Source organism: Lampetra planeri, unplaced genomic scaffold, assembly GCF_965212315.1.
Source record: "Lampetra planeri unplaced genomic scaffold, kcLamPlan1.2.h2 scaffold_741, whole genome shotgun sequence".
NCBI classification, from domain to species: domain Eukaryota; kingdom Metazoa; phylum Chordata; class Hyperoartia; order Petromyzontiformes; family Petromyzontidae; genus Lampetra; species Lampetra planeri.
In genome coordinates this window covers 11,607-39,585 of record NW_027615563.1, presented here as the reverse complement: position 1 = coordinate 39,585, position 27,979 = coordinate 11,607, and the positions used below count along the sequence as shown (strand labels likewise).

At 46.7% G+C, this 27,979-nt stretch overlaps 2 protein-coding genes across 2 annotated transcripts; both read right to left on the bottom strand.

Moving 5' to 3' along the window:
- Positions 1-328: 328 nt before the first annotated feature.
- Positions 329-3,789, bottom strand: LOC144741844 (SWI/SNF-related matrix-associated actin-dependent regulator of chromatin subfamily B member 1-like). The gene is given in 10 exon segments (XM_078624344.1): positions 329-442; positions 444-465; positions 908-1,098; positions 1,176-1,342; positions 1,857-1,984; positions 2,079-2,216; positions 2,296-2,399; positions 2,401-2,426; positions 2,563-2,674; positions 3,703-3,789. Coding segments are annotated over 10 exon segments (1,086 nt in total). The 5' UTR covers positions 3,787-3,789.
- A 4,865-nt stretch (positions 3,790-8,654) lies between these two features.
- Positions 8,655-27,612, bottom strand: RALGDS (ral guanine nucleotide dissociation stimulator). Its single transcript, XM_078624343.1, is given in 18 exon segments — positions 8,655-8,830; positions 9,060-9,174; positions 9,257-9,523; positions 10,194-10,268; positions 10,351-10,545; positions 10,969-11,068; positions 11,138-11,259; positions 11,350-11,382; positions 11,516-11,602; positions 12,245-12,322; positions 14,954-15,038; positions 15,306-15,409; positions 15,501-15,716; positions 16,049-16,173; positions 16,432-16,625; positions 17,228-17,302; positions 17,562-17,866; positions 27,424-27,612. Coding segments are annotated over 18 exon segments (2,541 nt in total).
- Between the last annotated feature and the right edge of the window lie 367 nt (positions 27,613-27,979).

The following is a 27,979-nucleotide window of genomic DNA, read 5'->3' as shown; positions in this document are numbered from 1 at the left end:
TCTGTTCTGTGACCTCGTCTGGATTCTTCTAGCGTTGTGACTGGAGGTCAAACAGCCAATCAGAGTTCACCGTGTCCAATTCTCCCATTGGTTGATTTGTAACACTGAGCGCCAGCGCCCCCTACTGGTCGCTCAGATCGAAACAAAACGCCGTCTGAACAGAGACCGTGCTGGAGCGGAGGGGAGCCACGGCGCAGACACAAGAAAAAGACGCCTGGAAGTCAGCGGCTGTTGTTACCCGCACCAACTACGACGGTGTTTCCGTTGTCTTGAAACACACAGACGTGATGCTCAGACGTGACGTAGTTCCATTTCTGACGTCAGACTCTCACCTCGTGTTCCTGTCCTGGTCTCTGATCTTCTTCTCCATCTCCGCATCTGTTAGCGTCTCCAGCAGGGGGCACCACTGGTCGGCATCCCCTGTGTTTCTGATGGCGATCTCCCACCGTGGGCAGCGGGTTCTCACTGCAGACGGTCAGAGACATTCCTTTCATCACAAAGCTGGTCAAACTAGACAAGAAGTGAGTTCAGACCTCCACCAAGAAGCTCACGACACCAGATAGGAACCTCCCTGACTTAGTCCACTGACAGATGGATCACTAGTTAAAACGGATCTAATGGTGGTTTTCTTCTGGATCCAACCAATCTGTTCCCACTGTGCTGACTCAGCAGACTGTCCGTTCATGTCTGCGTCTCCAGTCGTCGTCTCTGTTGTGGATCAAAGGATCCAGATCAAACCTGTTTACCGACAATCGGACCGTTCTAGACACGTCTGCTCACAATGAGTCAGAATCCTTCAACAGATTCCTGGATCCAGATGGTTCTAGAACACCACCGCCGTTCAATCATCTGGTTCAGACGTTCTAGAACCTCCTTGGTGGAGGGGATGTGCCCTCGTCCCTACCACCTGAAGGCGTACGTCCTCTGGTGCCAGCTCAGTTGACCCCGGATGCTGTAGGCGATGGTGGTGACGAACTCTCCCCCCAGGCCCAGCTCGGAGCACAGCTTCAGTGCAAACTTCTCCGGAGAATTCTCCCTCTCAGACATGTCCCACTCAAACTGGTCCACCAGCGAGATGTTCCCCACGTGGATGTTCAACTGGACGGAGGAGACAAAGGCCGTTTGCCGACGTGCCCTCTGACAGGAGAGCAGCTGTGCCGTCTCTGCGCCCCCACCTTGATGATGACCCTCTGGTCCGTCTGGTCCTCCAGGATGCTGTCCGTCGGGTACGACTCGATCTGCTGCCGGATGGCGGACGCGATGGCGGGGACGAAGGCCAGCGGGTTGAGGTCCAGGTCGTCGCACAGGATCTCGGCGAACATCTCCGGCGTCATCAGCTTCTCTGAGGTTTCAAGGAACATTTCAGCGTTTAAAAAGCTGCCTTGACTTGTTAGCAAACGATTCGTGAAAAGGTCTGTTTGTTTGTTTCACAGTTCAGTGGCAGTGAACTGCTGCTGGTGAACCTGCCACAGTGAACCAATCTTTGGAACAAATCTTCTCAACAAATCTTGTCAATGAATCTTCTCAACAAATATTTGGAACGAATCTTCTCAACAAATCTTTGGAACGAATCTTCTCAACAAACCTTTGGAACGAATCTTCTGAACAAATCTTTGGAATGAATATTCTGAACAAATTTTTTGAACGAATCTTCTGAACAAATCCTTGGAATCAATCTTCTGAAGAAATGGGATTGGAGTGATTCGGTCCACCTAAAAGAACCCTTCTGCCCATCACTATCCTCCCCTGAGCCGATGCTAAAATGTGACGTCTGCAGACTGCCGGCCTCTGATTGGTCACTACAGAGATGGTTGGGTTGGTCGGACGGAGAAGATCTGATGAGTTTATTTTGATACCGTTCATGTTCCAGGTGAAAGCATCTCTCAGTTTCTGCCCTTCGATCTCCATGTCCAGACGGATGGGGACCAGGACTTCAGACTGAGTGGCGTTCTCGTGGATCACCGCTGGGTCGTGGTCGTCGAAGCTGGTGCAGAAAGAGCCACGGGTGTGATCAGAGCCGCTAAAAATCGCACGCTGCTCATGCCATCATGTGTCTGGAGTGGGTTCCCGTCGCTCACCACAGTGGGAAGGTGCGCTTCTTGTCGCGGCCCAGACGACTGCGGTTGATGGTGGTGGAGCAGGGAACGGCGTCCAGGTGGTGGGAGCTGTTGGGCAGCGTGGGAACCCACTGACTGTTCCTCTTGGCCTTCTGCTCCCTGTGAGGAGCCGACACACACACCAACGGTCACATACGTATGGAAAACAGACAAACGTCTGGGTAACGTGTGCACGGACCTGAGGTAGGCGGGCGGCTCTGTGCTGATGGAAACAGCTTTGTACTTCTCATCGTTTCCTTCCAGGATCTCCTCGACCTCCGAGGCCTTGAGCAGGGTGACGCTGGGTGGCGAGCTGGGTGTAACCGTGGTCTGAGCAAAGTCAACCGAGAGGCAGCAAAACACATTCAAAAGATGTACTGAATAGAAAACCATCTACGTGGTGGTTCAGGGACACGAGGGGAACAGAAGGTACCGGTACATCACGTTCATGCTGAACTCTACCAACCATGTGACGACTCGACTATTTTCTTCCGTTCTTCTACAGACGCCAGTTTCCTCCATAGTGACGGGTAGCGCTTGTACAAGGAGCCCCTGAACATGCGGAGGTAGTTTCCCACCTAAACACACACACACACACACAATAATCACATGATATAAAGACTTACTGAAATGATTTCTCTGTTTGAGGCTTTTAGTTTCCTTGATCCTCAGATCCTCCTTTTAATAGTTTATTTTTTTCTTTCAATGCTATACTTACAGAATATATACCACTATTAATACTAGGCTCTGTTATATCAAGACAGGACGTAGTTCTGATAAAAACACATACATCAAGTGATCACACATCGACGCTGATAGACGGTGTGCGCCAGTTGATTTGCTGTTTGTTGCAGCGAAAACAATCAGGCAATCAAACAATCTGTTTGAGTAAAAATATCATGAAATTTTTAAATGCTCAAAATAAAAATCCCTGAAATCCAATTCAGCTTCATTTGTCGTCTAAATATATTTAAAATATAATTGTAAAAAGCTTCATAAAAATGACAAACATTAGTAATCTTACACGTATCTTGCTATATTATTGTTCCAAACAAATACAGGTCAACTCCGTTACTCTAATAATAATGTAATTTTCAAAAGCCAACGATGCTGAGTAACAAACGGGAAACTAAACGCGTCAGTTACAGGATGTTTGACAGTTAACACACATATATAACGAAGAGAACGTTTTGTGTATTTTCCTTCAACTAGGAGTTCTACTGTTTTAGTCTAATAAATATTTAATTTATTTAGATTTATTCTGTGAAAGAACAGCCTCCATAATTTCAGCAGGCTAATTACTGAACGTTCGCCAGCCCAAATGAATCAAACCCGGTGGAGCCTGGAAGAACCGACGGTTACCGGCCCAACTTTGATGGTGCCACATATTTTATTACATGAATGAATTCTGCAGTTGCAGTTTTTCCATATTTCGTCATCAACAACCCTGAAATAACTGTACTAGTCTGGCTGTCCCCATTTTAGCTTAGCATCGTAACTTGCTAGCTGTTCGCGATCAGGCAAAGTCGCGGCATTAAAACGACGGATTTTGTCGGTTTGTTCAATTTGTTCGTGGAGCAACTTGCAGAATAAAACGTTCACTCACCTCCGAGCCGATCATGTAAAAGTCTCCATCCTCCTCCAGCTGGAATTTGACAGGTTTTTGTCCAAACGTCTTGCTAAGCGCCATACTGATCAGGAATAACAAAGCTGTCCCACTGCGCAGGCGCACACATCAGGAACGTATTAGTCGCATAGAGATGACGTCACACATACGACTGCGGTTTATGACCACGAGCTAATAAGCTTTTTGCAGCTGATGTAGAAAAATTAATAGGACAGGAAAGTAACTCTCAGTGTTAAATAATACCAATATAACAGAATTATAAACAAGTAACACAACCAATAATAACTAATATATTATTGGTGTCCCTGCCATCTAATCAGTTTCGAATTTACATATTGTACCCTGTTATTTATAAAAGCAGAGGGAATTGGACATTGGTTCACATGTCAGTCAAGATGGATATTTTTCCCCACCAAAATAACTGTAAAAATGACTGAATACAACACGTAGTCCCCTCTGTATGAAGGACTTTTACATGTGTTACTGAACTTTTAGTGACTAATCTTCCACCGCTGGAATCGGGAAGACAAAAAAAGAATACACAGCCTAATTCATTTTATAAACTTCATGTTTATTCATATATACATGTATATATTAATCTATAACCAAGGGAGGTGAGAATATACAATGCAAAACAAAGTATCTATATACAAATCAATAAATAAACAAAAGACAGTTTTGTATTCGTCATACATTTTAGGGAAAAGTGTGGAAAAGTAAAACAAAGGAGACTGCAGTTAGAAAAAGTTCTGAAATTCTTTTGTTAAAATGGAAAATGGCACCCGAGCAGTTCAGGGGAACAAAAGAAATAAGAAGAACACACCACGCCAGCTGGTTTCCAGTTTTTGTTTTGTTTTTTTTCTCGTAAACTCAGCCTTTTTGTATCAAACTTGCACAGAATCGGGTCAAATCACAAAAGGTATGTCATGTCAACACGGGCTACGACGACGAGCGCAAAACGGACCATTCCGACATCAAACCTCATCAGCACACAGACGCTAGCAGGGGCAGGAATTCACTCAAGAGCCACTCATGAGCACAACGTCTACGTCGACAAAACTTGGAGGAGGGAAGCGAGTGGAGATGAGGCTGTGGAGGAATTGCCGCTGCATATTTACATCAACAGGGACAAGAATCAGTCGGGTTTTATTCCCACGAGACTTCAGAAGGATTAGACAAATCTCACAAACAGACCAAGAACCAACAATCCACCGCTCAAAAAAGTAAGATGTGTATTTTACTGATGAACATTTCATGTGCTACTGTTAAAAATGTCATGTATCCTTAATTCAAAGTCAAGAAGAAGTGTCTGTAATTCAAATGTATCGAACATTTGTGACGAGACCGACTCAAACAATGTTGGGTTTCAGTCTCTTTGTGGGCTTTGTAAGAAAACTGCAGTGACTGCATCAAAAAATGAACTCCACCGCCTAAAAAAAGTGGCCACGGCGTCTCTTTGCAGTCACAGACATTCTCGTCAGCAGTCGATGGTCAAACTTTGACATCAGGCAGGGAAACACTGCGTTCAGACACTGTGGTGCAGCTGTGGTCCAGTTTCAAAGAGTTGGCGTGAACAGATGCAGGACAATGAACCACTGGAACAAACGACACAGTGATGTTCCAATAATTGCGTCACAAATCTGTTGCTGTTTTTTTTTTTTAATCCCTGAAGGAGCAAAATGGCGACGTGAAATGTTGAGCACCTGTCAGAGACTTCAGTCTGTCAACATTCTTCATGTTAGAACAGAACACAGCTGTTTTTAATGCCCACAGCATGTTGTTAATACACCGACTTCAGGCGGGTCCTTCAGAAAATTCACCTGAAACTTCATTTCTGTCACTCGATGCCCCTAAACTGTCAAGTCTGGCCGGAGTAAAACCTGCTCAACGGAGGCAGAGACGCTCCGGTTTGGCAGCTGCTGAACGTGAAACGGAACAAAGTTCTTTCTGCAAAGGTTTTAGCTTCAAGTTTCTCATCTTATTCTCCACAGGGAACCATTTAGGGCCTCCTGAACTTTTCATAGTGTTCTCACCCCTTCCTTGTTGTTGGGAACAAAAAAACAAAAAAACAACAACGGTAAACATGTTTTTTCCACTGTGAGAGACAGATGTTCTCTGGTCCTCTCCTTTGTAGGGTCGACAGACGACGGGCCGCTTTGCACTACCGACACCGTTCAGAGACGATGAGATGTGGTTTTGTCGTTCACAGTGCTCGACACGACGTGCCGATCGATGCGTCAGAGTGAAAGGTCACAGTGTTCAACAGTGAAGGACTTCACACCACAACATCTACAACAACCCCCCCCCCCCACCACCACCATGGTCCAACCACAGCACTTCATTCATTCATTCCATCCATCCGTCGAGAGAAGAATGGGGTTCATGCAAAAATAAAAACAAAAAGGCAAAACACGGCTGCAGTGATATGAACGTCTCATGAGGAGGGATCCAACCTTCTGTGCGACATTTCCCACAATGCTTTGCCCCCAGGGAGGGGGAATTAGACATCTGGTCCATTTCCATATTTTAAAGCGACATTGTGCAGCTGTTTGACCTTCATATGACACTGACTTGAGGTTGTGATAGTCGTTATCTTAGTTGTTGTTCAAGCTGTGGACAGGAAGTTGCAAACGGAACACCCCCCCTTGCGTCGGATAAGCGACTAATTCAATTTGGCGGCGGTTAGCGCAGTATTATCAGTAACTGTAAACTTTTACAGTTTTTGTAGCACTTAGGTCTTTTGTGTCCATTCCAATGACTCGTTCAGACAGGACAGAACCGGAAATCACCTCACTCCCCCACCGAACGTGCCCCATCACTACGTCAGTGCAAAGCTAACTGCTCACTGTTAGCATTGTAACACAACTGCGACCATCTCCTCAGTGTCGAGATCAACTGTGAGCTTGGACAATCAGAGGCTCCAACAGCAGCAGATCCCCAGAACAACCAGCAGGGGCCGCTGCTGCTCAGCTAAAGTTACGTCGTGTTGCTTTAAAATGACGTGAAAGTCTCCGTATTCCTACACGTGATTGGAGCTACTCACTGGATAAACTGTAATGGTCAATAAATTTGAATTTTTACGTGGAGTAAGGGACGTGTTAATGGTGAAAACTGTTAGAACACTGAACATTCTAGCTTTGTTAAAACCCTAAGAAGGTTATTTCTCTCTCCTCCCCTCAAAGGAGCGGATTTTTCCTTGGGGTCGTTCTGTCGTGGCTCTTACAGACACTTCTTATTTCTTCTGACACACACATCAAGGAGCAGCAGAGGCTCGGCCGTCCTCAGTGGCACATGACGTGACGGCTGCTGGATAAATCAGCAGTCTGCCACTGGCCTGTCATGGCACGTAAGAAGAGAGTGGTTCCCAACTAGCATGAAGGATGAACCGCCATGTTGGATTTAAACATCAAAACCTGCCAGGACGAGTTTCACCTTACTCATTTTTAGTCTGGATTTGTAAGAGGTTCAAATTTCTGTATGAGTTTGTTTTTTCAAAGAATTTCTATGTTTTTATTCAGAATTTATGAGTCATTCATCAGATATTGAATCTTTTTCTTCACAAATCCTTAAATGTTTTTTTCCCCCCAAATTATTTATGCATTGTTTGTTTTATTTAAAACAAAATGCCGATATCTTCACTTTGCTTCTCTTTAACTCATGTGACGGTAAGATAATTTGGGGGATTGGGGGTAAAATATCATTTATCATTGTATCAAACTTCATCATTCAGTATGTCAGTAAATAACAGGCTGATCAACTGATAGTAATAAATAGTTAATAATAATTTGTATTAGCAATTTTTATTATTATTTGTTTTTGCATTTGGGTTTCTCTCGTCTTCTGGCAGCAGTGAACTTCCGTACAGCAGCTCGTTTTCAAGCTTCGCCTTCAGAAGGTATGAAGGGACGATGACTGTTCTTCCAACATGGTGGACAGCGGTCAGATTGATAATGAGCAGCACCGGTTCAGAGCAGAGATGAAACACGTACAAAGCAAAAAAAAAAAACAAAACTGAGTGAGAAATCTAAAGAACAAAATGTCATGGTCCATTTCAAAAAGAATTAACTGCACAGTTGATATATACACGTCAATGTTTTTTCAGCTCCCTGGTTCTTCTCTCAGGAACGTTCTCAGTCTTCAGTCGTGTGCGAGCTAACACCTGCTGCTTCCTCCCGGCTCTAGTGGTTACGAATCACAATCACAAGCAAAGACATCATGTGACTCCTGGCTGCGCTCGCTGGATGTCAACATGTCTCTGTCTTCTTACTTGGCAGCGTTCAGAAGATGAAGGAGTCCGGCTCGATCCACGCCAGTGAAGGGTTCAGTCAGTGTGGCAGACGACCCCCCCCCTCCCTCGGGAACCCCTGGTTGTTACAGTAAAGGCAGTGGTCCTCTCACATCCCGCATCCCTGGAGAAAACACATTCGAAGCACCCGGCTGGTGTGGACACCTGCGCACGCACGCTCGCACACCGCGCTCTCTTTCCCTTATGTTACACGTCACACCAGCAGGGGGCGAGTGGGACGAGGGTTAAAGGCTTTCAAAGGGATTCTGGGATTATTGGGAAATTGTTCACTCAAAGGTGCAAAAATGAAGAAAAAAAAGGAGAGGAAGTAAAAACCGAAGCGCTGGCCGACAGATGTAAACATTTGTAAACAAACGATGAAACGAACCCACGCAGCAGCTCCTCCGGCGACGTCTTGGTGAAGCCTCCGTTTCAAGTTCACTGCAGGGTCCTGATGGCGTCTGCGTACTAAGGTGCTCCTCCACTTCCTGGTCGTCCACAGGAAGCGTCTCCTGCTCTCCTCCGGCAGCTCAGCGTTTTATTCACAACTCAAAAACTCCCCAGGTCAGTTTGCCTCCAAACACACCTGAGGCGTGGAGAGCGGCGTGGGGGTGGAGGGGTGGGACAGGAAGTGCTGCGTTTCTCCTCAGAAAATCCCTTTGGCGATTTTCAGTCCCTTCTGTTTCATGCGAGGCAGCGTGGAACTGGCCACCGCCTTCGCTCGCACCGGGCGCGCCGGGCCGCGCTTCTTCAGGACAAAGTCGTAGTTGGCAGTGGAGTTCATGGCATAGAAGACGTTGGCGTTGTCGGGGATTCGAAGTTCTGTTAAGAAAAGACAGAGAACCAGGTTTTTATCTCCAAGAAGTCAGATTCTACTGTAGTTTGACTGGTTTCAAACACACGTCAGTAAGTGCAAACTTGTTCTGATTTTTTTTCCATTTTTGGATTTGATTTGATTTAGTTTATTCCTTTTTTTATTGTTTCTCTCTCTAAACTCTTTGATATGGATTTTAATCAAAGTTATTCTTGTAATGAAGTCAATCCTTGGTACCTTTGTCCTCAGAGATCTTCTGCACCAGCTCGTACTCCTCCGTCTTCTCCCGCTCCAGGTTGTGTTTGATCATGGCCTTCCTGATCACAGCGGGCGTCTTGTCTTGACTCGTCACCTGAACGATGGGAGACAAAGTCGATCAACTCTCGCGGTCGGTGAACGGACGTGCGGCTCGTCTCAGTGGACGGGTTCCTCACCAGGATGCTCTTGTACATGTTTCCGTTCTCCACGTCCAAACTGACCCTGATGATGCAGCAGTCGTCCACCTGCTGGTTGTACAGCGGCAGCGACAGCGTCGAGTAATTCGACACGGCAGACACCGAGCGCTTGTGTGAGCGGGAGGCCGACAGCGGCGTGGAGGACGACACGGACGAGGACGAGGCGCTGCTGGAGCCGGAGGCCGAACCGGAGCTGGAGCCCATCCCGGACGTGTCCAGAGACGACAGCGACGTGCACTCCCAGAACTGAGGGACAGGAGAGAGCAGCAGCTGGTCAGGATGAAGCACACGTGGCAGGAAGCTGCGGGTTTCATCAGCGCCACGGACCAATCCCTCTGTCACAGCCATCACTCACAAGCCCCACAGCTGCTACGGTAACAGGCCCCAGTGGATGAAGGGCAGTGATCGGTCGAGCTACAGATATGTAACATGATACTGAGGAGCAGCTGAACGTCAGTCAGAGAGGACACACTCCTTTTTAGCTTGTCCACACACACCAAAACCACCGTCTTACATGAAAAGAATTATTTGCATCCAAATGGATGCAATGACTCGTCAGGCTGTAGTTTATACTCCAGGACTGTAGGTGGCGCTTCAAATTCACAAACATCTGTGTCCGCCAAGCTAATATAACTGTCCAAAATGGGAATTTTGATAAAAACGAGGGGACAATGAGGCCCATCTTGTTGCGGTTTGTGCCGTAGCAAGAGAGGTCAAAAGCTGGAGCTCAGCAGGTGGGGCGATGGCACCTCAAGACGTAAAGTGTTAGCGGAAAAAAGTAGCCGATTTGAATTTGTCACTCTGAGAGCAGGCTGGACAAAAGTGTGTTTACAGGACAGAACGATGCAAAACCTGCATTCAACAGATTGTCTCTGTGTGGGCGTGGCCTAACGTTCCAAAAAGGAATGAACGTTACCGTGGAGGTTGTTTCTGCAGCTGGAGCGTCTCTCCCCAGAGCAGAGACGGAAAGTTTCACTGACGGTGTCGAGGTCTGACGTGGACGAAACAAGACAGTCAGGAAGATTTATTGGCATTTATTGGAAACCAAAACACAGGGCGTCTGCCCTCCTCACCTTCCTCTCGTGCCCTTCGGGGGAATCGGACAGGAAGCTGGCGTTGACGTCCTCCAGGTCCGATCCACTGGAGCTGACGGAGGTGACGCTCAGGGCGTCGCCACTGTCACCCCCCCCTCCCTGGTACGGTCTGTAGTGGGAGTGGTCGAAGGATTTGGAATGTGAACCTGCAGCGCTGGAGGCAGCTTCCGTCAGCTGGCGACTGGAGGTCACGGCAGAAATGAATGAATGAATGAATGAATGTCATAACTGTATATCATTTATTATTATTATTATCCTTGTTGTTATTATTATTCATTTTATTATTATTACCATTTCATTATTGTTATAATTTTATGTTATACTAATTATTACTATTTTATTTTTTTCATTCTTATTATTTTATATTACTGTCATAACTGTATATAATTTAACATTATTATTATTACGTTATATTATATATTAAAGCAGTACTAATAAAAATATGAATAATATAGTAAGTAGCTATATTATTCATACTTTTTGATACTATTTGATATCATCTAATTTCCTAATGTTCTTGAGAGAGTTTTCCCTGAGCTCTTACAGCGTCCATCGTAACCTTTGTGTAAGACTTGAATACTTGTGCATGTCCGTCACTCACTCGCTCCAGCGTTTCATGATTCCTCCGTTCTTCTTGGCTCGGAGCGTGTTGCTGGCCGACTCCGACAGAGGCTCGATCTCGCAGGACAGGTTGTAGCTGCAGGAACAGCCGGCGTTAAGACGTCTGTCTGTCTGTAAAGCAACGTGTCTCCGCCGACCTACTGACCTTTCGGCCTCGCTGAGCTTCTCCACGCCTGCGAACCACTCTCTGAAGTGGCTGTCCTGAGTGAAACTGTAGTTGTTGGAGGCCAGTTGGAGCAGTTTGATCTGAGCGATCACCTCAAACTCCTGCAGACGGGGAGGAAGGCGCCATCACCGTCTTTATATCATCATGTTACTGTGAATCTTCTGTGAATCCACACCGAAAACAAACTTTACCTTTCTTCTCTTCTCAAAGTTGATCAGACCGCCCTGGAATAAAACACAGAAACATTTAAGATGTGTGGAAGAAAATAGAATAGTAATGACAACAGTTGTCCAACAAAACATCACAACGTTAAACTATATACGGCATAAAACTAGGTCAAATAAAGGTGTGACTGACCTCAGTGTAATCCTTCATGGCAGTGTCCATCATCACCAGGTCCGTCAGGAAGGTGCCCAGATATGGAATGGTCCCCTGCATCACGCCCTGTGCACAGAGGAGCAGTGAGCGTTAACATGGACTCCCACTGAGCTTTAATGACTTCCAATTACGGAAGCCCATTTCTGCTACTGAACAAATTTAATTATGGGGAAAAAGGTCTAAATTATGAGATTAAAAAGTAATATTTACAAAATATAAACACAAAATTATTAAAGTCATAATTATGAGAAACCACCTGCACTTTATCCCATCACTGCTTGAACTTGCTGGAACATATTCAAATTTTACTTTCAGCCGCTAGTCATGCTGAGTAACAAGATAATGCAACATTTTATTTGTTGTGAAGCCTGAAGTAGTCTTCGATGTGTTCATCCACTTCGTGGGACACTGAAGCTGTGTCTCATAGCAGTGGTCTGAATTCTGACATTTGATCTCATAATAATGAGTTCTATCTCGTAATTACAAACTTTTAATCGTGTAGTCAGGACTTATTATCTCATAACTTTATTTTCTTCAAGCAGTAACTGTGAGCAGTTTCAGTCTCTTAAATGAGTTCAGTGGGGTTATTACTTTCACAGCTCACTGACTCTAGGTGCCACTAGATGGTGCTGTTGTTACATTATTCCCTGATCTCAGGGCGACAAGGCAGCTGGGTGGTGATGGTGGGGATGAAGCACCCACACTCACCAGGTCTCTCTGCTGCTGGTGTCTCCTCTGAGCCCGTTTGGGGTTGATCTCCAGCGTGGCAAACTTGGACGTGCCCTCCTGCAGGGAGAAAACAGACGGTCAGACATGTTTAAACACAAAAACAAATGTCCCCGGGCATACGTTTGGACCAGACCATGAGAATCTACTGTCTGCGCGTGTTGCTAGGAAATGATCTCTAGAAATGTACTGCGGCTCATTGCTGAGGAACATTAACCCCTTAACAACCTACGGTATCACTGCTGACACATTCACGCCAGCATACTTTGGAGTACTGTAATTACCGGACCATTTGCACCGTCTGAAAACGTTAAACTCAGTTCCTCTACCTGGTGTGAGGGGGAGCTAGAAGGAGAAAATGTCCATCGGTTCCTGAAGGTTGCACTTCACATCCAAGTCGCTGTCGATACGGTAATGACTCAATTCCGCTAACAGAGAAATGGAATTACTGTGATGACAGCAGTATGGTTGTTATCAACTTTCAAACACCAACGTCTTCTCCTTCTCCTAGCGCCTTTGTCACACCAGGTTGAGGGACTGAGTGACACTTCTCAGCTTTCAGGAACCGTCTAGCACAAATAGTCAGGTAATTACGGTACTCCAAAGCGAACGTAGCACTGAAGGCTTCAGTGAATCAGCGTACGGCAGAAAACCTGAATCGTTGGATTCGGTTCCACACACGCCTCAGTGGAAAACGATCTGAGTGACTCCAGTCACATTCTGGTCTGAGTAGATACTGAGGTGACACCCCGCCGTGTCCGGTATCTGCCCCTGCCAGGAGGTCCCTCCCTGTGACGTCAGCTGGGATTCCCTCCGACGCAGCGTTACATCACCTTTAAGAAGGTGACAACCCTCAGCTTCCTCACTAACTAGAGGTAAACAACATAACACACAACATATGCAGAAAATTCACCTTCAGCAATGAAAATAAAAAAGGTGACAGCCACGTCGTCATCAAGGCAGTCCCGCTCAGTCATTACCGTAATGACAGCAATTTGACTGTTTGGAATTTTGACATCAGGTAGAGGAACCCAGAGACACCTCTCAGCTTTCTGATTGGGCAAATAGTTGTGTAAATATGGTACTCACAACTCGACTCAACTCAACTCGATAGCACAAATGGAACGGCAGTGACACAGTGGGTGTGACTTTAAATGTGTCTAATTAAACTTGAAGGTGAAATCTATGTCAGACCACAACAGAACATTACAACCAATGAGAGAGTTGGTGACTGAATGTTTTCTAGTTTTAAAATCAACTCCAGCAGCTACTCATATCAAATGTTTCCAGTATGTATTATCTTGTGTCCTGATGGACGTCCATGTTTTTCACTTGTGTCCTTGTGCTGGGAGGAGAGAGAACGCTGCTCTGCTTCCACCGCCATGAATCACACTGTTGGTGACAGCGATGTGTCAACGACACGTCGCCCACCCAGGACGTCATGAGTGAAATGTGGATGTTCAGCCCAGCAGGATGTTTCCCTGGATGTTCCTGTGAGACGGAGGTGAGGAAGTCCAGCGATGGGTCACCGAGCTGAACATCCTGCTGCCATCTGCTGCACGCGGCTCTTATATAACATGCAGCGGCGACTCATCGGATCAACTTTTTGTTGACTCCTCGGCAGGAACCAAGACGTTTCACAGACTCTTGAGACCATCTCATGAGGTCTGCGGGGAGCTGCACAACTTGGACCACGACCACCTCACAACTAAACACTCAGATACACCGAGACCTGTTTTTTCTCCTAGGGTCATGTACTGTAACTGACACCTTAAAATCTGAAAATTTTCAGCTCTGTTGTGACAACAAACCTGAACTCACGTTTTAGTCTTTGAAACTCATTTACCCACGTCTGCGTTTCACTAAGGTGGTGGAATACATGACTGACATAAAAGAGCCGTGAATTGTGTCATATGTTTTTTCTATGTTCAGCAGATGTTCAGACTCTTCAGCGTGTCGTTCTCGTCCTCTGTCCAAAACCTAGTATGTTTGATAGCATGTTTGTAGCTGGATACCTCACAGCCACAGACACTGATTGGACTCCGTGAGCACTCAGTGTTTCACATGTATGAAAACAATCTGGTTTCCCTGGCTCCACATCAAGAACAGTTGCATCCAAATGCATCCGCGAAAACACACCGCATCATCACACTCCGGGCCAGTAGGTGGCGCTGAAATTCAGTAAACAGAATAACTGATCTCAGAGTGTCAATTCTGTGTTAGCTGAGCATATTCAACCAATATAGGATTTTTGACCAGAAAAGTTTGAGAAAATGATGCCGATCTTGTCTGAGTTACAGCGGTAACAAGATGCCGCTTGAAGTAAATGACGAAAAACACGGAGAACCGGAAAAAAAGGCAACAGTGTGACGAGATTCAACGTGGAGCTACGAGGCAGACAGAAATATAAACACTGACGGCTTCAAACCAAACAGGATCAGAAGGTTCTGATGTACAAACGCAGAATTGTAACATTGTTGTTGTTGTTGTTGTTGTTATGAGACTTCGGGGGAAGCTGGAGGTTGATGGTGAAGTGATACGGAATGTGTGCCGATACACTGTCCAGACGTAAACGGAGGGCTGAGTATTCATGTGTTTTCAGCCCCTGAGTTTACAGGATCAATCCAAATCGTGTGTTTTCACTCCACGTCCTCTCTGTGTGGACAGGTACTATGTGTGGAGCTGACGCACCTTCACCAGCAGCTCGCGGCTGAGGGAGTAGTTGTTGTCGTCGGAGAAGATCTCGGAGAGCTCCCGGAAGGTGCGGAAACTCTCGCTGCATGGAAAGAAGAAAGTTGAGGGATTGAAAGACAAAAGAAATGACTCCATTCACACTAGCATACTTTGGAGTACCATAATCACACAACTACTTGCACACACTATTTTACACCAGGCACCCAGTGCGACTCCGCTGTGTTCAGTAACAATTTTCTGATAGCACAAATAGTTGCATAATTACGGTATCCCAAAGTGCGCTATGCATGCAGCAATACGGTCGGTGTGTAAGGGTTAATTCAACAGTCGAGAGTGTCTGGAAACGTACCGGCACACCTCCTCCCAGGTCCTCTTCAGACGGTGGATGGCGTTGCACTGCAGGGCGGAGAGGATGGCACGCAACGACGAGAAGTTCTTCAAGATCCGGCACTCCTGGACCCAACAAGGAGAAGGTGAGAACAAGTGGTAAAAGAACAATTACAAAATCAGGTGAGACTTCCTTCCTGAGGTGTGTCCTCCTCACCCGCGCCACGTCGATCCACCGCTCCAGCAGCCGCGCTCTCTGGTTGGGCTTCAGCGTGGGGTTGCTCAGGCAGGTGGTGATGACACAGTTGGTGACGGAGTTGAACTGAGCCACTGTGGCTCTGATGGTGGGAGCCAGGTGCTCCTTCCCCTTCTTGTCCCGCTGGGACCAAATCCCCCCCAGGCAGTGGTACGGCACCACCTTCTTAAAGAGATCCTGTGCAGGAGGACGGAACTTCAGAGACTGATTCAGGTGAGGTAGGAGCAGAGTGACATCTAAAACCTGCAGGATAGGTGGCCCCCCAGGACCGGATTGGACACCCCTGTCCTAACCAGCTAGACCACACCAGCTAGATGTACATGTACACAGATCTTGTATTGTTTTTGTATTCGATGTTTTTATATATATTGTATATACATATTTCTACCAAGATCCATGAAAGACACATTTTCATAGTTCTTGTGTAAGAGGAGTTGATGGACTCTGAGGTTCAAAGAGACTAAATGTAGTGACTGACACGGTGAAAGGAAAAAAGAAGAAGTCCTCACCGCGTCCATGAGCGTGAACTGCTCTGCCACCATGATGGGGTCAAACGACAGAAAACTGAAAGCAGGAAGCTCGTCCTCAAAGCCGCTCTCTTCCTGTGTGGCGAAAGGGCAGCCGATGTGTTCCCCTGAACGACAAAACACACACAAACATCACAACGTCGCCTCCACCTGAGCTCAAGGTGAACACACTTCCTGGGCTTCTTCTCTTCTGGCCTTGGTTTTTTTTTTTCTCTTTGGCTCTCTCTGGCCACCTGACTGGAACATTCCGCTCAGCGCTCAATGATGTGCACTGACATGATGTCTGTTGTGTGATGAGTGGTTGAAAAGGTTCACGGACAAAAAACTGCTGTTCCTGTGTTCCCTGTCCTGTCCTGCCTTCATACCATCAGGATCAGGCTCACACTGCTGTCGGCGGTGGAAGTGGGCCAAGAGGTTGCGGGCGCGGCGCTCCAGGTCAGAGCCGGGGAAGTGGAGGTGAAGGTAGGACAGCAGCTGGTGCAGAGAGTCGTAGTTCGGAGGACTCCAGAAGTCCTCGGAGTACTGGTCCAACCACGCACCCAGGATGGACGAAACCGTGCTGCAAAGTTTGAAGTCAGTTAATGTCAGCTAGTGTTATAATGTCATAATTACTGAGTACGTGTGTAATAATGTAGTAATGGAGTAGAGAGTACCTTTGTAATGATCTCATAATGATTAGACATATATTTATGAAGTGTTTAAGAGACATAATTAGCATCTAGCTTTAGCATTACCATGCTAAAGACGACTGACTGTTTTGGTTAACTTAATAAATATAAACCATCCATATCTCAGCATCGTTTGTGATGAATGTTTTTAAAACTGGCTGCAGGAAAGTCTCACAAACATCATGACAAGAGCTTGATGAAGTACCTGTATGGGAGGCTGTGCTAACACCGTTATGCTAGCTGCTCAGAGTATCAATATGGAAAAACATTGCTAGCATGTCTGTGTATAGCACTGTGTGTGTTGACATGTTCACAAAAAGGTCAAATGTACAGAAAAAATCATTTCCCCTCTCGGATTAATAAAGTTTGCCTCCTCCTGCCTCCTGTTAGAAAGGCAGAGGAACAGTTTTTTGTTTTTCCTTCATCAGTTCGTGAGTCAAATCCTGATGCTAATAGACAGATTTAAGCTGCAGGTTTAAGTCGGAACACTCACTTTCTCAGCTCGGTGCGATCGTCCTGGGAAAGCCGGTGCGCCGTGGCTGCAGGCACATTTTGGAGCTTGGCATACCTGCGGGACAACGGTCACTTTTCAGAGTCACACACTGATGTAAAGAGACGGATTAAGTCATATGATGTAGACAGGACGTGTCCTGGATCCAGGGTGGGAGAAGACACAACGCTTTCTCACAGACCTCTGACTTTTTTCCTCAGCATTCTAACTTTTTCTCAATGTCCTTAATAACCAAATAAAATGAGCAGAGGAAGTCAAACAGGAAGTGGATTCTCATGAATCCATCACAGACAGGCGAGCCGGACCACCTCTGTACCTGTTGAGCAGGAGATCCAGCACCTGCTTGGTGGTGGCGAAGGAGCGGTAGGTGCACAGGAAGATGGTGACGTAGGTGGAGTCTTTGCCCCTGAACGCCGACACCATGTACTCCACCAGCCTCTCCAGCGTTCCCGCCTTGATGGTTCGAACCTTGCACGTCTCGTAGAGGCTCAAAGCCGAATCCGTCTCCACACCCAGCCATCGCTGCCCCTTACTGGCCGACTGGTGAAGCTGCACCTTCCTCAGCGTGATGGTGAAGATGGCGTCCTCCTCCGCCTCCTCGCCGATCTCCTGCGTCGAGCTCTGCGGGACAAACCAGACATGAAATTTAGCTCCAAAGCAATCAGTTACTGTCTCCATGACGACTTGAGCGTCCGTTTTCAGAAGGTGGAGGAGGTTGACAACACAGGAGAGGATGAATCATACCAGTGGACGACTTCAACATGTCCAACTTCTAATTTCAGGAGGAAAGCCTTTAATTACAGCTGTGTGTGAGCCAGAGCGCCTCTCTTTGACTCTGTGAGTCATAGTTTGTGACTCGCGCACAGCCACGCTCACACAAACAATAGTTACAGGGCAGAGTTTGCTGACAATACAAGCTGCAGCCTGCATGAACCCAACAGCTTGGAGCGTGAACGAGAGCTCTGTGAGCTGCTTCACATCACCAGCACACGGCGTCCTCCGCTGGAAAAACAGCCAGGACGGGAGGGTTTGAATGCAGAACGATGGGCAGGTGTCAGGACGAGCGTGCCCTGAGCCCATGAGCAACTTCTCACCGAGAATGTGTCGTTTTACTAGTCGTGATGTCTAATTTATAGTTAAAAACATCCATTTACAATCAGACACATCACCTGAAAGTAACTTGTTTTTAGACAAAGAAATCTTGGTCCACAGCAGATTTCTCTACTAATTTCGAGTGAAAAGTGGAAAAATGTCTAAACACAAGTTTCTTTGTCAGATGATGTGTCTTATTATCATTGAATCAGGCAAATACTCGTTCTTTTGGGTTTTGGCAGTGACTGCAGCTGACTCAAAAGATGAATTTCCAGTTAAAAAAAACACCTTTGGTGCTGAGCAGACAAAATCCAGCCGACCCATTTCCAACACACCAACAGACAAGCTCCATTTCCTAGTTACACGTTGGTTCGAAGTCAGTTGTCAAAGCTGAACGATGAATGAGTCCTGGTGTTGTGTAGAACACGGTCTTATCACAAGGAGAAAAGAAAGAAATAAACCTTGACTACATATTGAACTAAGAGCTCAGGAGAAGCGTCTGCCTCCGTGGAGGAATGCAGTCTGGCGTGCCACAGTCATTCGTCACAGCCGCTGCTCGCACACGGCCCACGGCCGCCATTAGTCATCAGGGTCCATTTAAAGGAATCGGCCTGCCCCCGCCCGCTATTTGGTTCCATCTCCGACGAGGCCGACTCCCTCTGTTGTGCCTTTGTTGCCACGGAAACTAACTCAATTAGTGTGAAGGCGCTGGTGTGAGAGGAACATGTGGGATGTAAGTTGGAGATAAGAATCAGAACATTGAACTGTAAATCTCTGGACGTTTTTATCTTCTTTACCTTTAAATCCTGTGATTTCAGGATTAGCTGTTCCTGGATCTGCTGCTTTGTACGAAGTACCGCAGGGTTTTAAAAGGTACTCGCTGTACCTCAGTATATTATCGTCATTCAACGTCTCTGAGGCTTCGTACCACAGACGACGAGAAGAGCAACAACAGGACTGTTGTGTTACCTCCACCAAGGACTGCGTGTTTGTCTGTTATTAAAAGAACTCATGAAGGTCTGAACCCGTTTGAATGAACTGTTCAGGACCAGATGATTAAATGTTGATGGTGTTGTGGAACCATCTGGATCCAGGGGTCTGTTGCAGCAGACGTGTCTGAACTCCTCAATAAATGGACAGATTGTTGGTAAAAAGGTTCTCTGACGGATCAAAGTTTGGTCTGGATCCTTTGATCCACAACAGGAAGTAGATTTTCAGCCTGTGTGAGACAAGGAATGAAGATACAGACACAAACTGACACCAGACTGAAGCTGACAGTCTGCTGAGTCAGCATAGTGGGAACAGATTGGTTGGATCGTCAATAGTTCTGGAGCTGGATCCAGAAGGAAACCACCATCTGATAAATAGTGAATTTAGTCACTGACTGTTGAACTAACTGTGATATCAGTGGATTTACAATGGTCACAGGATGTTTTCTGGGTCAAGAGTCTACTGGTGGAGATAAAATAAGGTTAGGGAGGTTCACATTTGGAGGAAAGGAGCTGCTGGTGGAGGTCTGCGCTCTCTGAGAGCTTTTCTAGTTTCTTCTCTCTTGTAAAAAAGTCATAAGATTCGGTCATGTTTTATTTCAAGTGCCAGATGCAGGACTAGACCTCTGCAAGCGCCCTTCAGACGGATGGGGTTTCTGACAGACAAACGGAGGAGGGGTGGGGGTTGTTGTTGTAAATCTTGCGCTGTGAGACGGTCGAGGCGCAGCTGCAGCCGAGAGCTTAGACGGCAGTAGACGAGCTTATCAGCCCAAACCATGGAGGCCACGCTGCAACCGCTGGAAAACATGGCCACCAAGGGCAGTGTGCACTGAGTCCATTCTGAACAGAAAGCTCCTATTCATGAGCAAGGACAGCGGTTGCCATGGGAACCAACCCAGTTGAACAGGGATCGATAGTTTGAGTAGACTTATGGAGTGAATATTTTACCTGAAACTGTAAGGAACTAGATATGGAAACTTTATTAGAAAAAGAAATAACACGAAACAACAACAAAAAGAAGTATAGATGTGTAAAAGTAGGGCTGGACGTTTGAATTTCTCAGTATTATACGTGCCTTATAAAGGTTTTTAAAAATAAAATTGCTATGATTATTTTCCTGACAATAATTATGACACTGGACTCTGACAGAGTCTCAGTGTCTCCATGTCTTCAAACCACCTCCCGCAGGTCGTAGCCCGACATGGAGCACAGTACAGTCACGCTAGAAACACATTACACATTACCACAGAGGCCAAAGGAGTCTGAAGGCTCCGAGAGGCGTCCGCTGAATTCACACAGCACACCTGCTTCCATGCTAAGAACCTCAGAAAGCCCCTGAGGGACCAGTTCTAAATGTGGGTCAGCGGGGAAACTCCCAGAGGGAGAGAAAACCCAAAGCGACACAAAGCACCGACAATAGCAACGTCCAGTACGACCTCGTAGCACAAGCCAGCGACTTCCCTTCGCCAACAATGAGCCGAAGGCCACTGAGGTCATATGGATTTGAGTGTGTGTGTGTGTGTGTGTGTGTGTGTGTGAGAGTGGGGTCACAGAACCAGTCTATGTGATCAGTGAAGGTTCTGCTGCTGCTTTTCAAACTGACTCATCGAGTTGAGGCGGAGAGTGTCTGGTGATGAGCCGACCGCTCATATCACTGCACCGAAAGGTCAGATACTGTCCTTCATCAGTCTCTGCTGCTGTGGTGAACTGATGCACCCAGACCGGACCCTACCTGGACCCTACGTCACACCCAGACCGGACCCTACCTGGACCCTACGTCACACACAGACCGGACCCTACCTGGACCCTACGTCACACCCAGACCGGACCCTACCTGGACCCTACGTCACACCCAGACCGGACCCTACCTGGACCCTACGTCACACACAGACCGGACCCTACCTGGACCCTACGTCACACCCAGACCGGACCCTACCTGGACCCTACGTCACACCCAGACCGGACCTTAGCTGGACCCTACGTCACACCCAGACCGGACCCTACCTGGACCCTACGTCACACCCAGACCGGACCCTACCTGGACCCTACGTCACACCCAGACCGGACCCTACCTGGACCCTACGTCACACCCAGACCGGACCCTACCTGGACCCTACGTCACACCCAGACCGGACCTTAGCTGGACCCTACGTCACACCCAGACCGGACCCTACCTGGACCCTACGTCACACCCAGACCGGACCCTACCTGGACCCTACGTCACACCCAGACCGGACCCTACCTGGACCCTACGTCACACCCAGACCGGACCATACCTGGACCCTACGTCACACCCAGACCGGACCCTACCTGGACCCTACGTCACACCCAGACCGGACCCTACCTGGACCCTACGTCACACCCAGACCAGACCCTACCTGGACCCTACGTCACACACAGATCTGACCCTACCTGGACCCTACGTCACACCCAGACCGGACCCTACCTGGACCCTACGTCACACCCAGACCGGACCCTACCTGGACCCTACGTCACACCCAGACCGGACCCTACCTGGACCCTACGTCACACCCAGACCGGACCCTATGCAGACCCTGCGTGGGAATCTGATCCTAGAATCAGGATCGGGACCACAAAGTATTTGTATTTATTCGAAAATGTTTATCAGTAAAGTATCATTAAAGTATGTCTGTTTCTGTATTTCTTTGTTTGATTTGTCATGTAAACCTCAACTACTCCACACATGACTTGGCCTTCAGTGTGTTTCCATGACAACAGGGCAACATGCCTCTCTCAGGAGAAAGCAGTGTGATTTTTGTGTTTTGACTGCTGATGTCATACTAACCATGCCGTTTGAAGGACTCCCAGCCAAAATTCTTACAAACACAGAAAAGACGGAACGCGTCGCATGATCAGAGTCAATTCGCTTCAGCAAACGGCAGAAAATAAGAGCTGATGGTCAAACGTGTATACAAACTGTAAAACCAGGCAATCCTCAAGTATCCAATCCCTCCAGAAGCTTCTCGCAGCTCTGTTACAATCCACCAGACATCCAAAGATTTGTAGCTTCGTACCTGGACTGATATTGAGGTAGACTATTCTAAATCTTGTATTGTTTTGTATCAATTGTTTTAATAAGATGCAAATAAATAAAAATGCAGCATGGATGTTGTAGTTGAAGTTGAATACTAACATGTGCACCTGATTGTGTACTTACTACACGTGTTTGTGTCTGTGTTTGTGTTTTTTGCTCCAAATAAACAAATAAAGTAAAAGTATGTTTTCCGGGCTTGCTGCCCCAAATTCCACGTGCACTTCATTTCATGCTTGTTTGTTTTATCCCTGGTGGTATAATTAAGACGTGTGCTGTGCCATGATGTCGTGAGTGTGAGGACTGAGTCACTGTTAGCGCTGTTAGCACACAACAAAACCAACTCATTGAGGAACAGAAATGTCAGTTTTCCTCCTTTCCTCCAGCAGATTCATCTGGGAGAAACATCCCGACAGAATCTGATAGAAGCATTAAAGCAAACAAAGGAGGCTCTGTTGTAAATTAGCAGGGCACTCTGGGAGAGGTGTCGCCGCCTTGTCTGAGCTAAGCTGAACGAGATGACGCTTTACTTTGGAAGACTGCAGAGATGAGCAGCAGCTGCAGCTCGAATGCAGCCGGACTAATTCTTTTTAGCTTTGGGCTGCAGTTTTTTCTGGGCTCTTATGCGCAGACGATTTGATGTTTGACCAGCTGAGCAGCCGTCGGTTTTTCCCTTGATGAACCCATGAACCACATCAGTGCTCAGACAGAAGGTACAACCGCTTCATGTGGTTCATGTGCAGGGTTTGTGGACAGTTCTTTAACCCTTTGACACCAACGGTCTCCCCAGCGCTACATGAGAGCTAGCATACTTTGGAGTACCGTAATTACCTGACTAAAAACGTCAAACGGTTCCTAAAAGCTGTTAAGTGTCACTAGGTTGGTCTACCTGGTGTGAAGAAGGAGCTAGGAGAAGGAGAAAAGAGGTTGCCCTTCACAAACAAATCATCTGCAGCGGTACCGCCGACGTTAGAGGTTTAAATTCGGATATTTCCTGGTTTCTTTGCTGAATCTCCTTTTACGGGTTGCGATTCATGCTGAGCCGATCCCCCTCAACGGGTGAACGGCTGGGCTCCATAGACATAGAAAGACAACCATTCACACCTACGGTCAATTTAGACCTGCTGATTAACCAGAGCACGCTTCTGGAGGTGAAAGGAAGCCAGAGAGAATGCCACACACTCCACACAGAAAGAGATCAAACCTTCTCGCTATGAGGTGACAAGCGCTAACCAACAAAACATAGACAACCGTAAAATCAAACGTAAGATCAACTCGTTGGACTGAACATAAATAAAAACATGTAGAAAAGGGGGGGTTAGAGGGGACTGATGGAGAGGGAGAGTATCATCATCAAATCAAATAGGAGGTAAGTAGAGAAGCAATAAGTGTATATACGGAGTCTGAGGGGTCGTCATTTCATGGAGTTTTGGATTTTGGTTGAACATTTTCTACCTTTTTACAGACCAAACAATTAATTCACAGTCTTTTTTGTTCAGTTGTGTCACCTTATCACTACTCTTACTTTCTTGCTTGACCGAAGCTGTTGTAATAAAGACATTTTCCTCTGGTTCTGATTCCCATTGATTCATTAAAAACCATCAAAAGACCAGTTGATGATGAAAATGAGGACAGCTGCAATCTCTCTTCAAAGTTCTTTTCAACTTTCCCTTTCGGTTGATGATGGCTTTCAGTCACATGACAGATGTTGGTCCCTGAGGTTAGAAAAAACGACCATTTTGCTGAGTCACTTTCCTGTGTCGGACGAGTCCAATGTCAAGTGCTTCACGTTCATCACAGTAACCATGTCAGGGGCTCTGGCACAGCAGGAGCTCACAGTGTGTTTTAATGAATGTACAATTCAACTATATGGACAAGAAACAATCAAGTCAGTGATGCACTTTGAATTGGTGGGGGCCCCTCTCGCCATGTTCTCAGTGATTTGCCCCCTCCTGCATCGAAAAAAAGTATTTTCAATCATACTGTGAACTTCGCTGATGTTGTTTGGGTTTTTACATTGACACACAAACGGGGATGGATAGATGGATGGATGTCCTGAAGACGCTGGGACATACCTTAGCATACATTAGCAGACACACTAGCAGAGACACTAGCAGAGACACTAGTAGACACACTAGCAGACACACTGGCAGAGACACAAGCAGAGACACTAGCAGAGATGCTAGCAGAGACATTAGCAGACACACTAGCAGAGACATTAGCAGAGACACAAGCAGAGACACTAGCAGAGACACAAGCAGAGATACAAGCAGAGACACTAGCAGAGACACTAGCAGAGACACTGGCCGAGACACAAGCAGAGACACTAGCAGAGATACAAGCAGAGACACTAGCAGAGACATTAGCAGACACACTGGCCGAGACACAAGCAGAGACACTAGCAGAGATGCTAGCAGAGACATGAGCAGAAACATAAGAGAAGAAGCTAGCAGAGGAGCTAGCAGACACAATAACAGAGATGCTAGCACAAACATTAGCAGAGAAGCTAGCAGACACGTTAGCCGAGACGCTAACAAACATCTTAGCCAAGAAGCTAGCAGTGTGGTTCCTGCAGCAGCTCGTCACAACATGCTGGTGATTTTGTGTGTAGTGACACTGAGCCACACTGACGACCAGAATTTAGTGGACGAATCTCTGGAAAGTTCCGTTTCCAGTCAGTGACCCGCTCTCAGTCTGATCACAGTAATTAAAGACACCAGCGTGACTGTGAGAGATTTCCATGTCTCTGACGTACTGAGAGATATCACGTTTTATAAAACCTTTGGGATCAATCCACAGTGGCTTTTCTCCGGTGTGAGTGTACCTCCACAGCTTTTTGGTGAGTTATAATACAGTGTGCAACCCAACTCATCCTATTTTCACAATTAATCATAAATTCCACCAATCCTGGCATCCCTACCACACGGTGTGTGTGCCCCAGCTCACAGGCCCCCCCATCAGTGAGGATCCTCACATCCCGGTCTGTGTCAAACGACATACATTATCTGTCCAAACTGAGTATTTTAACTAGGGTTGGGGCCACAGACACAGGAAATGTCACAATGTTTCTGCAAATGCCTGAACAAGGCTTAATAATATGTATTAGTACTAACAATAATTTCTAAAATCATAGTCACACAGTTAAATATGGTGAAACTATTACAATAAAAAAGGAAACATCTCACAATATGGTCCTAATCCCAATCTAAGTCGAGTATGGTAACGTCTCACAGCCGGTGTGACATTAAATACAGGTGGAGGAAGAACGGCGTCCTGGTCCGAAACCTGACCCACTGTCTCCCTTGTTCCTGAGCCATCTGATCCTGTCAGAAGAGACCGGATGTGCAGGCAGGTCCCCAGGAGCCAGAAGGAGCCACCCTCACCACCAGCTCTTTCTACACAAAGCCATACCCGGTCAGCTCCCGTCTTACCCAGGCTCCTTCTGGACCTTAAAGAATCACGGTCACGACAGCCTGAGATCTCAACGGTCCCTTCACTGTTCCTTGGGATGTTGTATCTATGTTTTATCTTTAGGGAACCATTTGGGTTTTTAGACCAGGGCTCCCCAAATCTCCCTGGTTTCATTCAAGGACAAATAAAAATATCAGGCCCAACGACCCCATTGTACTGTCACTGAACCACTGTGTCAAGTAATGTCGGCGGCAGGGCGGCGACAGTGGAGGAAACCCCTCGGCCTCTGAGGGAGGGGGATTACGTGTTAGGTAATTGTGTTAGGACAGATTAGAGCAGAGAGATGAAGCTGAGTGGGCGAGAAGCCGCAAAACACGGAGTCGGTCGGAGTGGACAGACAGCAGACTGTCGCCATCCTCAGCCCAACGCCGCCCTTACATAAGACACCAGTACTGATGGAGCGCTGCGGAACGGAAGGTCAAAGGTCACAGAGAGCGAAGGAAAACTGAAAATGAGACTTTTGTCTTTTGTCTTTTCAGGGATTATTCCAGCTACAAACCCTGAATTCAAACATATGAAACTTTAATGACGTTTGGTCTCATTTCTGTCTGTTCATGTCAAAAAAGATTTTTTTTTTTTTTTACTAAACCTGCTTTGTGGAACGGGCCACTGGTAACTAGAGAATGAATCGATGAGTTATCAACGTCTCCATACATCATCTCACATACTGGCCCTGTTTGCCCGGACTGGAAACAACAACCAGGACAATTGACTTATTGGCAGTGTTGGTCTTCATCATGGACCTCTGAGACGTCTGCAGACGGCTGGGAGGACAAAGTGTCTAGTAGGCAACTGTATGATTAGAGTGAAGCTGTCCAGACTTTAAGAACGGAGGATTAATGAGTCGGTGTCTTGCATCATCTGGACGTATGGCAGCATGAATGCATCTGTAGAGAATCTCCCTACATTTCAAAGAGCGGAAGATAAATAAGAAGCAAAAGCAACTTCTAAGCACGAATTTAACTGTCAGAGTCTATTTTTAATCATGGGTATAGATCATCTATAAGTATCTGTATCCGATCCTCCTCCTAGGTCTGTTATTGTTTGAAGGTACAGACAATTTCCGTTGACCTCTGTATAATGACAATAAAATGATTTCTGATATGAATAATAGATAAAATGAATCAGTAGAGGTGGAGCAGATTTCATGTGTTTACTGAAGGAAACTGGTTTGTGGCAGATAAGCGTAAGAGAAAAAAAATATGTACTGGACTCAAACCTCAGCAGTTTGTTTCGGAACGGTCCCAACATACGTCATCGACACGAGCCAAGATCCAAAAACCTTCCAGAATTACTCGGCACATGATTGGAAGCCTCGACACATCACGACTGTGTTATTTCGGTCGTGACCAGTGTCCGATGACTGGGAGTCTGTGGTTCGATACTCCGAATCAATTCAGATTCCGTTCTAATATTCATCATCTATTGAATCTTCATTTATTCTAACAGAGAACCACCGACCGCTGCTGCTCGTTTGAGAGTCCACTACTGCACTACATACACTGGATGGAACCTCGGATCAAAACACAACTCCCGCAGCGGTTAACGGAGCCGCGGCGCCGCGCCGGCCTCACCTCCAGCAGCGGCAGGTCGGGGTCCAGCTGGGTGAAGCTGTGCAGGACCACCGGGCCGCGGTCCTCGGGCACCTCCAGCCTCACCCCGTCCCAAATGTTCCGCACCCTCCACGACGAGTCAAACATCTCAACCAGCTGTCCCGGCTTGACGCGATGCGCCTCGGCTTGCATCCCCGGGAAATAGACCATGGATGCCCGCGGAGCCCCGAGTCCCGTCACCCGGTTTCGCTCGGGTCCGGACTCGCTATGTGGCGGATCATCGCTGCGGTCTGGTGCGTTCAGGGGACGGTGACTGGGGCTTTTCTAAACCCCGCCCTCAGTCAGTGATGCCTTCAGTGCCGTCGGAAATAACTCACACTCGGTTACTTAAATTAACTACAATTTGAGACGAAGTGGCGAGATAAAACCCCTAAATACATATAGATACAGATAGAACATGAAATTAAGCCTTTGTTTCTGTGTTATTATTTTGTTTCAAGACTTTGTGACTTTAACTTTTCCTGCTCCAGTATATTGTAGCTTATTATCTACGTTTTATCTGTATTTACTAGCATTG